The sequence below is a fragment of the Strigops habroptila genome, chromosome 2 (genome assembly GCF_004027225.2).
Source record: "Strigops habroptila isolate Jane chromosome 2, bStrHab1.2.pri, whole genome shotgun sequence".
NCBI lineage: Eukaryota > Metazoa > Chordata > Aves > Psittaciformes > Psittacidae > Strigops > Strigops habroptila.
This window is the reverse complement of record NC_044278.2, coordinates 24468693-24481491: the sequence shown is the minus strand read 5'-3', so window position 1 is coordinate 24481491 and position 12799 is coordinate 24468693. Positions and strand designations below refer to the sequence as shown.

The 12799-nt window shown below is 36.7% G+C and overlaps 1 protein-coding gene across 2 annotated transcripts in view; it reads right to left on the bottom strand.

Annotated features, from left to right (window-relative positions):
• Positions 1 to 1502: 1502 nt before the first annotated feature.
• The window catches only part of NCAM2 (neural cell adhesion molecule 2), a 283578-nt gene continuing 272281 nt past the window's right edge, over positions 1503 to 12799 (bottom strand). For both annotated transcript variants that reach the window (XR_003990100.1, XM_030476672.1), the window contains one exon: positions 1503 to 7497. Coding sequence is in view for 1 of the 2 variants with exons in the window: in XM_030476672.1 (XP_030332532.1) it covers positions 7386 to 7497 (112 nt within the window). In the remaining variant the exon portion in view is untranslated. The remainder of the gene's footprint in view (positions 7498 to 12799) is intronic.

Genomic DNA, 12799 nt, shown 5'->3' with positions numbered 1-12799 from the left:
GCAATAATTAACACTTGCATCCCATTAGGGAACGGCCTCGTTACAAAACTTGTCTATAATGAAACGCTTTGCATAGGAAACCTCTAATACACATCACCACATTCATTCTGCCCTACTTATCACACAGTAGTTTGAATTTCATTGCGAGAGTCCTGTCAATTAAACTTGCAGTACACTATGTGCAAGGAGTCACGACATTCTCCAAATTCTTTTCTTTTTTAAGATACCCATAGTTCACAAATCCATTTGAAAGCAATTCTCTAAGAAATTGTAATGTTTGGTTTTCCATTGCTTTGGGAAGTGTCACAGCAGTACACAGCACCTTCCTATGTTTTGTGGTAAAAGATGATTTAGTCTTTCACATACAAGTAAGTGACTATTTTTTCCTCCACTCTGTGATAAAAATAAGTGGCAAAGTAAAATTCATTTGTATTTACTGCTCACCTGTAAATTGAATGGGGACCTACCTTGAGGCCAGTGCATTGAACTGATTGACTCTCGAGATATCTGAACTAAATTTATGCATCACTGGATGAAGTCCGGCTTTTTCTGACCAAGACACATGACTATATAAAAACTTTCAGTGGCTCACTGATGTTAACAGGACACTGAACCAGTTCCCTCAGGCTCAGTTTTTCAAAACAAGGAGACCTATTTGCTAATTGTTGATGCTAGCACTGGCATTCAGGGAAGCACATACCTAAGATGTCTGCAAGGTCAGAGTTAAAGGATCTGTGGAAGGAAAAGATACAGCTGTGAAGACTTTGTTGGGCAAAGCATTGGTTTTTATCTATGTACGGCCCCTCCATTCTTTGGTGGTGTGGTTTGCTAGAGCTTAGGTGGCACTCAGAAAGCTGGTGCTTAGATCCGAATACAAAATCTACCAAGCTTCCATGGGAATTCAGTCTCTCAGGTGGTCTCATTTCATTGGCGGTAAAACAGAAGTCATAGATGTTTTTCTGCCATTTCAGGGAAGTGGCTGAGCTGTATTGTCTGGGGTGTGCTTCACCCATCCTCCATCTTAGTGGAATACAAACCAGCACTGCAGTAAAAGCGCATTTCACTGGAGCCTGTGCCCAACCTGTTATCACCAGTTCCTGGTAGTGCTGACACAGTTACAAGACTTTTGGAAGACTCAGAGTTTAGCAAAACAAGCTAGCTTTTGCTCATAATAACTTTTGCTGGCATATACCAAATACCTTTAAAATAGTGCTTTCATATTAATTGGAAAAAAAAAATCTTTCATCACTAACATTTAGTGGGCTGATCATAATGGGCCTCAAGCTCGGCTGGAGACTCAGGATGCTACAATAGTAGTTTTTAACAGCAGTCATGTATTTTGACAGAAAAGAGAATAATAAATTGTAGGGCTGTTTGAGCATCATTCAGTACTTCTATAATGGGGGAAAAAAATGATATGTTTCTTTTTGGCAGTAAGACTCAGAATGAATCAGACATCTTGACAGAAAGACACTTAGCAAAAATAAATGTAACTACAACACTTCATTAAAGTAAAAGTATCTTTACTATTAATATACAAATGGTGAAGAGTGACAAATAATTGATATACTTTAAGCCATACTTTCAATGTCTTTCATAAATACAAAACCAGCATCTGCAATATTACTTCTTTTTACAGTATAGAGATATATATATACACAGCATTTCATAGGGACATAAGATTTTGAAACAATAAACAAACTAGCTCCAGTGGTAGCTAACTTACCAATACATAATTCAGGTGGTATATATCGCAAGTGGGCTGTTGACAATGTGTGGAATAACAAAAACAATATATGGTATGCTTTAGCTTATACTGTACACAGCATACAAATACATACCGAGTGCTCATTGTAGCAGGAAAGCTATTTCTTTTTTAAAACCTTGTCTAAGTAGTTCAAAATTCTTAGTGAGAACTCTATACCGTGAGCAACAAAATTATCTTCCTGGGGGGTCTGACTGCTTTATATATTTGTCACTGATCTATAGAGACTCTAGGGGTTTGTTTTCCCTTCCCCAAACCCTGCCTTTTAGATTTAAAAATGTAGCCTACTTATATGGCCGAGTTAAAGGATACAGCAGGGTTAATACTCTCTCTCCTCTGGTTTTCACAGCTTGCAGGACCCTGACTTTGGCAATGCCCTCCAGCAGCCTCTCTTGTTTCAGCAGCTCCCCACTTCCCCTGTCACCGCTAAGGACATTCCCAGTATCTGAGCAATTTCTCAGCTCACTCTTTGGCACCTGTTCTCTCTGGTAGTGGCTTTCCTGAAATGCCAGCACTGCATCTGGTCATCTTGCCCGCTCCCAATCTCACCTATGACTTAAAAGCTGCCAATACAAATTTGGCAATAAATATTTATTTCATTTCTCTGGGCTAAAAATGGCCAATATTCAAGTTTGAAAGTCAAACATCATGAGGCTTACAATGCCTGTTAAGAGGAAAGATAGACTTGTAAACTGTGATTTCTCAGAACCTAATCCAAAGCCAAATTTATAACAGAAAGGCTTCTTTTTGGCTCAGGTTCAAGTAAAATGATAAAAGAACACATTAATATGCAGTGGAAATATTGACGATCACTTAAAACTTAGTGAGTGGTATCCTCCCACCACTACAGAACTGCTGTCAAGTGGACTGGGTACTCCAGGAAATGATGTGAAAAAATATGGAAAAAGGGGTGGATCCTTTTTTTAAAAAAGAGCATAGTAGCTTTGCATCAATTGGCACAAGTATCTGAAGTTAAATAAATGGATTTAAGAAGAAATACTATTTCTTAGAATGTTTTAATCTTCACCTAAAGAAGTACCACAATCACAATGACTTGTTTAGAGGAATGTTTAGTTTCTTATATTTCTTTTATTTGTGGGCATCTAGTACAGGATAAAACTGTGATCAGATATTTTTATCAGCATTTCCTGATCAGTACAAACTCCCGACGGGAAAACCTCCTCTACGCAAAATTTTAGCAGGAACCTGGCAGGACATTTAAGTCCCACTTACTTGAAGTCCGATTTGCAAAAGCGACTTGATCAGCTGAGGACATGCAGAGCCTTACTAAGATGAATGGATGAAACTCAGGACCCACTGAAGTCAGTTTGAGCCTAGTGATACCTGGATTCCACTGTGGCCCTTCTTGCAGTGCTCTCAGCACCCCTCCATAGGTCAATTTGTAATAGGGTTCTTGAGCTTTTTCAGTAAATTGTCTTTTTGGGGCCCTTTAATCAGGAGTGAATGTCATCCAACAGATGCAACAATATCTCTACAAAGATATTACTTCATATGACAGTTTACAAAGATGGTGAGGCCACTGCAAAACAGATATTCACTGCAGTTTCATTCCAGAGGTAAAATGGTGGGAAGATGCTCCACATAATCTTTCAGATTTGAGAAAAGATTTTAACGTTTTAGGTCTAAGTACCTAAATATAACTAAGGAGACTTTCTATCTATCTGACTCTCCAACTTGATAAATTGGTCAAAACACCCCTACACACCCCCCATGTGTGTACTTGAATCTTTCCAGCAGTAATACACCCACTATGACCCTCACTAGAATTGTGATCTCAATAGATTTTTGCAAATTTTATGTTTAAAATATTTACGTAACTTGAGAATACTATCTCCAGTTTACTTCAAACGAGTATTTGAGCATATTTGAGCAGAGAAGTATGTCATGGTAGAGCTTTTAAATATTTTGAACAGGCTTTGTAGACAAATTACTGAAGATTTTTCTTTAATAAAGCAGAGTGGCATGCTATCAAAAGGCACAAATACATTTCCATTATCCGGTCTAGGAAACAGAAAAATGGCATGATTATTATACTACAATTCGATGATTGGCACTTAAATAAATAATCAAAGTAATTACCATCATAAAAAGAAAGCCACTTTTTTTGATAAACATCAATGCAGAGGCTGAAGACAGCAGGTGGAATTTACTATACCAGGGACTGTTGTTGAACAGCCTTTGTAGATGACTGTCATTGTATGACTATGTTGCATATATCTATGAAGAGATAGTAGGCCCAATCTTGCAAGGTCTCTTATGAAAGTACATCCATCCTCCTGCTCACATCAACCCCGCTGATGTCAGTGGGGTGGCATATGAGGGGTGGGTTCAGCCACGCTAATTTCTTGCAAGACTGTGGCCTAAATAAACTAATCTTTGTCACAACAGACATTAGCATCACCAGAATAGTAAATATTTTTGCAACCACAAAAAAATTGTAAAAGTCAAAAAACCCCAAACAAACAAAAAACAAAATCAGAAAAAACTCTGCAGAGCACATTTGTATACTAAATTGTTAAACACTAATTAAAACTTTTCTTACTGTTGCAGTAAATCGGAATGCAGGTCTACTAAAAAAAATAACAAGAAGCTCAAAGTCATTTTACTTAATTTTACTCATTTTTTGTTGAAAAGAGATTGTCACTGCCACATTCCATATAATTAATTAATTCAGTGGTTCCCTCCCACCCTTGTTCCTAGAGTATGTTAGTGTAACAATTCAGATTATTTTTACAAATAGTTATATTTTGTCAACTCTTCTGACATTTCATACTAACACTTAAAATTACTTTTAGACAGAAAAAGTGACATTTCTACAGATATTTTTTTTCTTTTTAGTCTAGAATAGGAAAAGAAAGTAAAGAAATGATGTTATTCCATTCTACACGTATCTTACAAATTACTATGCGCTGTCCCTCCTTTGGAAATATTTGCACATATCAGTGTTTTTAAGCATTCTTTCATAGTTATAGCGTGGCTTTCTCCTGCGCAGCACAGTCGAAGCACAAGAGATAACAGACCAAACGGTATGCTCGGACAGTTCATTGGTAATTTAGAACTGTTTAATTCTCAGCCTTCACATAGCCCAGCTGGCAGGAGACTTAACAGCAGGAAGAAAATAAATACTCCTGGAAATAACCTTTGATTTATAATCCAATATAGTGGGAAATGCTTTTGCTTCCAATATTGAAATAGTTTTGTGGTACATTTTACTTGTAAAGAGCAGCACAGGCATATCAATAATAAATGTGCTGACAAGACCTCTTAAATTTTCTAATTCCTTCACACTGTAATTAGAGGCCATATTAGAAAACAAAAACGAACAAAACAAACCCCAAAACCCCAATATATAGCTGTTAGGCCATAAAGTTTTATTGTGTAAATCTCAAGAAGAAGTACTAAAATTTGAAATGCACCTACAGTCAAGCCTAGACACTGTCAGCTCTGTCCAAGAACCTTGTTGTGCAAATGATCATGCTGGATTCAGAAAAAAGCACCATTTGCCTAGCAAAGCTTGACTTACATGAATATGCACAGCACCACCTAAGTTTGTGATGGCAGGTAGAAGGGGAAAAGATGTTTCCTACCTTCATCCCTGGTAAAAATACTGCATGAGATGATGTGGGCTGCCACATTATTTTCAACTGCTGGAACTTTCCAGGTCCCTTCCTTGCATTTTGATAGAGGAAAAAGCCCAGCTGCTAATATATACTTTAGAGAATAACATATATTCATATATAAGAGACAACTGTTTCGCTTAAGTACAGGTGAGCTCACTGTGTACTTACTCAGGAAGAAACAGGACTGAAATTTAATAAACAAGCAGCTATTTGGTAGTACTGCCTACCCAGTATTGGTGGGAGCAACAGTGAGAGGTCATAAAGGAATGACTTCATCTTTCCTTCGCTCAGAAATAGTGTCTTAGTATTTAAAGAAACTTTGCAGCACTTTTAAATTATTCTCCTTAATGACTTTTATCCCACATTTCTACCTCCTCTTACCCATTCTTTTCACTTTGGCACTGGTTTTGTGGAAACTTGGCCTCTTATCCTAGCCACACCAGTGGCATGCCGCTGTACTCAACTACTTGGTTCATTGTTGTTATTTTCTAAAGTAAGGAAAAGTTGTAAAAAACCCCCATAAAGTGACTTGTTTCTGAAAAATAAAGAAGACCTATGCATTAAATATGTCCTCCTCAGCAATTTCAAATGCACTAAAGCTTGGGTTAACATGAAGGTTAACCTGCCATCTTCCTCAAATTTAAGGACACTCTTTTACATTTCACTTTCAGCTTTACTGCACAAAAGTCAATCACTTTGGCACGACTACGAAATATCAGCTAAGGGTTGATGACATCCTGTGGGAAACTGGGAAGTATAAGAACTTCAAATATGAGCAAAATTCAGATACAGTGAGGAGAGAATATGATTTACTGAGTAACGCTACACTTAAACCTCAGGTATGACTTAGATTTGAGAAATCCATAAGGTACTCTACAATTTACTCTGTTAAGTACAATTTTTCAATCTAGTTTTCTTTATTGTTTATCTACTTTTTTCACAGCAAGATTTTGAAAAGTCTGGTAGGTGTGAATACACTGCTGAAATAGAAACAAAATATATTACTCCAATTAGTGGCACCATTAAATCAATGGTAATAAATATGAATAAATTTTGCATCAAATAAATCAGTCAAATTTCAGTGGTGCATGTTAAGCAGAATAATAAATATAAATAAAAAATAACATCTTAAGGAATGCTAGACAGGAAAAAACGTATTTGGTCTAATACCAAATTAGCTTGTGTTTATTGTAAGGTTTCATTGAAAGCCAAGGTTATGACTAAAGAAAGTTTTATTTTCACACCTTTGGTGTATTTTAGTTCACATGCAATCTCCAAAACTTTAATACAGTAAACCTGAATCACTGAAAATCATGGAATCTTTCAGAGCCACACTCATGTAGTCAGGATGAGGCCAATATACTGCTACGAAATAGTTAGCCAATATTATTTAAATCTCTACATGGTCATTATCAACTTTTTATTTTACCAAAGAACCCAGGTGAAACTACAGGTGGAGCTGGCTCTGTGTTTACTTCAAGTGATAATCACAGCTGGAATGACTACTGAGTGTCTGCCATTGCTAAGATCTTAAACTTTATATTGAGACTTGTTTTTTTTTTTAAGGGCAACCTAAACTTTTGTTTTATTATAAATGGAAACAAATACACTAGTGGATGTCACTTTATGTATGTAGCGTGCACTGTAAGATCTGGAGAGACTTCCTGTGTTGTTCGGGGTTAGAGGTGCTTTATAACTCTTCTTCTAAATAGACAAACTTTATCATATAATAAATTACAGTTCTTTTCTGCAGATTTTTCAAATTTATACCATGGGACTTGGTGTCAGCAAAACTACATATTGAAACCATTCACCAAAAAATAGAAAGGAACTGTAGACAGAAACTGTTTCATCGTATGTACACATGTACTAACTATTCCAAGCTTAAGTTTCCCAAGAAATGAAGGTCAGCTGTAAAGTTTTGGTCACGGGGTTACTTCAATCCAAATGCATTATCCAGACAGCTGTAGTTTATCTTATTATGCTTTGCTATCATCTTCTTTTGACTGGATGATGTCATTAGCAACTTTGATTTCTATGTTTTCTGCATTTAAAGCTTCTTTCCCATTTTCCTCCTTTAGTGGCAGCTTCCTATTGGAAGAAGAGAGGAATCTTGGTAACACATAAATAACATATAAATAATCTGGAATTGAAGTCTACAGCGTATATATTGCTTATACAGTTCACAGTGTTTCTAAAAACATAATTTACATGATTTATTGACAATAATGTGTAATTATTTTTATTATGAGCACTGAGGTTATTTGCTTTTGAAGAAATTCATATTAACTCTTTTCATTTCTATAAAGCCAGAAAAAGCTAAATGGCACATGACAAGAACATTGCTGCTGCTCAAAGCGCAGTTTCTGCAGTGAGACAAAAGAAGCAATAGAATGCCAAATAAATTGACCCAAGACAGTACAGAGGTGTGAGTTCTTTAGGATACTTACAGCCAAGCCTTCTAGTGAATCTAGATTATACTTTTATTATGTCTGTTTCCAAATATAAATTCAATTTTATATGAAAAAGGAACTCTATCATTGGAGGTTATGTCAAGATATTGGTAAAGGAAAGAACTTCTTATAGCACAATGAGGTAATGGAAGTCATTTTATTACTTCGAAAATTCTAAAATTTATTTTTGCTACATCGCACTATGCAGCTCATTAGTAACTTATAGCTCTTTTAAGACTAATTTAGTGAAAACTCAGAGGAGTTTTATAATCGTTAATTCCAGTGGCAACAGAGCCTCCACCCTTGCTTTACAGGAAAGATGAACACTGATTTCATTCAGAAAGATCTGGAAAATCATTGATTCCCTGCTGCCAGTAGTAAGCTCTCAAAAATCAACCAATCAAACAAAAAAAACCTGTCAAAATATGTATGGTTTACTCAGATGTTCCTGTAAAAACGTCTCCTGGGCATAATTGCTGTTAATCGTGATTTCAGTTTGGGTTTGCTTTCTGGTTTTTAACTAGGGAATAGTATGCATATGCCTTTTTTATCCATAATAACTGTTAAATGTTTCAGTAAACTTCCACTGTGATTGCTTCGATGTCCCAAAGAGCAATATACTGTTCAAAACTTGTCTGAGGAACCCCTTAGGAATGTCTTGTAATAACAGTGTTTAATAACAACAAATAAAACAGTGCAATACCCAAATTCCCAGCCTTATGAAACCTACGCTATCTGAAACAAACTGCTGTTTGTCTAGAGGTTAAACAGTGAGCACAACCTGTATCTCAGAGAAATCAAAGAGAAGACTAACTTGTTCTAATACAGTAAAGTATGTGGGATATATATCAGCTGTCTGGCTTTGAGCACAGAGGAAGATCTCGAGTAGTTGCCTGTTTCATATGGCACACCCAAAGGAAACAGATTTCAGCCCACAACACAATGCCTGAAAGAATGGAAACAGCAGAATCAACACTAATCTATTTTTAAAAGAAGATAAAACATTGCGGCAGGGGAAGCATGGCTCTTTTTAGGTAAGCAGACACCTGTGTTAAAGGCCTGATCATGCAAAGCACTTCACCAGTATTTAAAGAAAGACTGAATTTAATCTAGTTTTATATAAAGGCAGAATAATTTCTCAAAAGATGTTGCTGAAAGGGAAGAAATATTTAGTCAAAGTGAAAACTGGGCAATTGACAGAATATACTGTTTTGGAGAAGTGGATTAAGAGCATGTTACAAATATTTTCAAATTAATTGAAATAGGAAGATTTCTTAGAACCCTGTTGAAGAATAGTAGATATTACTGAAATTCATGTTCATGCAAACAGTGTGATAAAATTAGCCACCTTTCAATGCAAGCAAGGGGGAAAAAAACCCAAACTACAATCAAACTACAACTAAAACAAATGTTCTGCAAGTTTTCCTCATCAAATAGTCCATCCTTTCACACCTTTGCTGTATTTTAGTTCACATGCAACCTCCGAAACCTGACTGTCGTTAAAAACTTGTGGGTTTTTTTGGATGAGGTGAAGTTATCAGTTTAGTTGTTGTTAGACATTATCCTTTTGAGTATGACAGAATTTTTGGGTTTGGAATTTTCCTCTTCATTTGTTTCAAATATTAATTCATATTTAATCTTTAGTGCAGATTCAATCATTGTCTTCTTTTAATTAACTAAATGAAGTTTAAATGTTTTAATCATACCAATTTCCCTACACCTTATTTTTCTTTAGCTACATCTATTCAAATTAATTTGATATTTTTCAGCTGGGCAGACTAATCCTTTCAAATCTTAAAGTAGTTTACAATGAAAGCTTTTTTGGAAAAAAAAAAAAAGAATACTAGAGAACTTTAAAAGGTTCTTTTGCTTTAATCAGATGCTGCGTGTTATCAATCATTAATAATACTGGCTTCCCTTAGTGCTGCAAGTAGCCTAAATGCAATAGTCTGCTGTTATTACCCATACAAAACTTTAACTAGAATATTTACTTTCCTATTTTATAGGAGAATGGCTGCCAGCCATTTTGATACTGGAGTTTACCCAGCTTCATTAATACTAAGAAAAACTCAACACTAGAAACACAATAATGTCAGATTAGGAATGTAACTAGTACCACATTTCATGTGATATTTTAATCCTATCACAGAAATGTAATATGAAATGCACAGCTCAAAATGATTTCCTGCCAGCATTATTAAAACTTCTTGACTTGCAGGTAAAAGTGCTTTGTGCTCATCTGTCACACATGGATTCCAAACCTGGCTTTTGACATGAATCACCTGAGTTAAGGTAAAATGTAGATTGCTGAATAATATACTGAGCAATATAATGAAAATATTATTGTAAGAGGAAGTAATCCCTTTATTAATTATTTCCCACAAATGATTAAATTGTATTTAAAGATCTAAGTATAATTTGGTATTATTCAAAATAATTCAACTAATTATTAAAAATATCTAATCTAATTTAAACTGAAGTCTTATCTCGTATACCTTTAAGAGAGCTATAATTAGTCAGAATGAATCCCACCTTGTATGAACATTGCCTGACTGGAATGTCCTTGAAAGTTTTCCTTCCTGCAAGCTAAGCTCTTCCCTCCAAGATCCCTGCTGGTCATCCTCGCTCTGCCCAGGATGTGCCTGAGTTTCAGTTTCTGGTTGATAGCACCTGTTGTTCACAATGTGTTTTTGTGTTATTCTTACTGAGGGACTTCCACCCTATTGCATCCTCCTTTCCTTTAGCAGCATCTCATCCGTACTTTATATTGCTTCTCTGTTTCTTCAATTATGACCTGCGAATGAGCAGAAGGTCTTTCCCCTAGTACCAGTGTCCCTCCATATATCTTGGCTGCCTGGTGCTCCACTGATCTTTGGTTTTCTAAGTGACTCTGTCCTGAATCTTTAGCTGGCTTCTGTCCAGCTGTACCTTGGACTGCTGCCTTTTGCCACTGGTTGTTGGAGAAGAAATTACCAAAAGGAAACTGTCATCATTATTAATATCTCTTAGTAGACCTATTCTCCCAAGGACATAATACCTATCAAAATCCTTATCAGCTGTTCCTATGCTTTAATTATTTTTTTGTGTCACCCAGTGACTGATTCTTTCCCCCTCCCCCAGGATAATTAAATAGTTTTGATTTTAACTAACTTCCTCATAGTTCACTCCTGTCAGCTGTTCTAATGATGCATCTCATTTGCATTTGCAAGATTTGGTGCTACAGATAGTTGTGAAGCACAAAAAAAATGTGGCCCTGGCACCTTACCCACTAACATATCCAAGACCTGTTGGATTTTTACAATGTTTACTACTACATTCCCCTGACTCCTTAGATAACTGTGGGTTCTCTACAGTATCCCTCATTATAAATTCTAATATGAAGAGCAAACATATCAGTAGTCATTCAACAAATTTTGTAATTGTTCAATTAACAGAAGTTTGAAGTCTTCAAGTACAGGTTCTTTAAGGAAGTATATAGCTTAATGTGCTGTTATTTTAAACACACCTCTCAGCCCCATTTACTAAAAATACCATTGACAGCCAATAACACAGGCTTTTTTGTTATTAAAGGTTCTGGCTTTTGCAGTTCTAGATAGTGTTAAGGAAGGCAATTTTCTTGTAATTTCAGGAAAAGACACTTGTAAGAACATCCTATCCTTTCAAATAACAACTGTGGTTCCATGAAATAATCAACAGGTGAGCTTCTATATCAGTTTCTTAACAGGCTGAGAGAGATGGGGTTGTTCAGCCTGGAAAAGAGAAAGCTCAGAGGAGACCTTATAGCAGCCTTCCAGTACCTAAAGGAGGCCTCCAGGAAATCTAGAGAAGGACTTTTTACAAGATCATGTAGTGACAGGACAAGGGGGAATGGTTTTAAACTGAAAGAGAGGAGATTTAGGTTAGATATTAAGAAGAAATTCTTCACTATGAGAGTGGTGAGACACTGGCACAGGTTACCCAGGGAAGTTTTGGTTGCCCCAGCCCTGGAAGTGCTCAGGGTCAGGTTTGGGCTTTGAGCAACCTGGTTTAGTGGAAGTTGTCCCTGCCCATGGCAGGGGGGTTGGAACTTGATGATCTTTAAGGTCCATTCCAACCCAAATCATTCTATGACTTTGTGATTCTATATTGACTACAGAAGTGTCTTTGTAGCCCTGAAAGCTTTAAGTTCTCATGAGGTAGGAGATTTTCACAACACATTAAAAGCTTTGGGCTCAAACCAAGGAAACTAGGAGCTTACTTTAATAATTTCAAATCAATTGACTTTTGAGGCTCAGAAATGAAAACTCTTGGGCAATCAATTCATGTCCTTCAATAGGGCACTCTATAGTAGGAATGGCGCTGTCAACACCTTTGTTGAAATACTAGTTTCTCTTCAAACTGAATTTTCAGGGGAAGAAAAGCATATCAGAAGCTTTCATTGCAATAGGAAAATACCAGCTTGCTTGTACCCTATTACAAATGCTACTTTATCCTGAACAGAGATTTTGAGAAGTGTTATTCAGGTACAAATATCAGCCGCTCTACTCAGTTTAATCTGTTCCAGAGGCTGCAGCAGCAAAACAGAGGAGAGGACCTGACCACCAGCACTTGGGATTCCCCAAGCCCATGGCTGGTCCCTGTGACTCAGGAGGCAGCTGGAGCCTGTGAGCCTTGGCAAGAACTGCCGTTGTTTCTGTGCTGAGAACAGCTTGCAGGGGTAGGAAGAGGGCATGAAGGAACCAAGCGAAGTGGCTGCCCTTCAGCACTATAAATTCAGTTACACCACATGGACTTAAATACCGAGCTAAGCTCTCAGTTCCATGAATAAAAGTAGGAAGGGACCACCCCGTAAGGAGCCGGGTTTCTGGAGCATGGGATCATTGTGCCCTATGTACAGGGGGTGCGTTGGGATGTGTGTGTGTCTCAATCTAAGGCTATTCCTGAGAATCAGGATATTATTC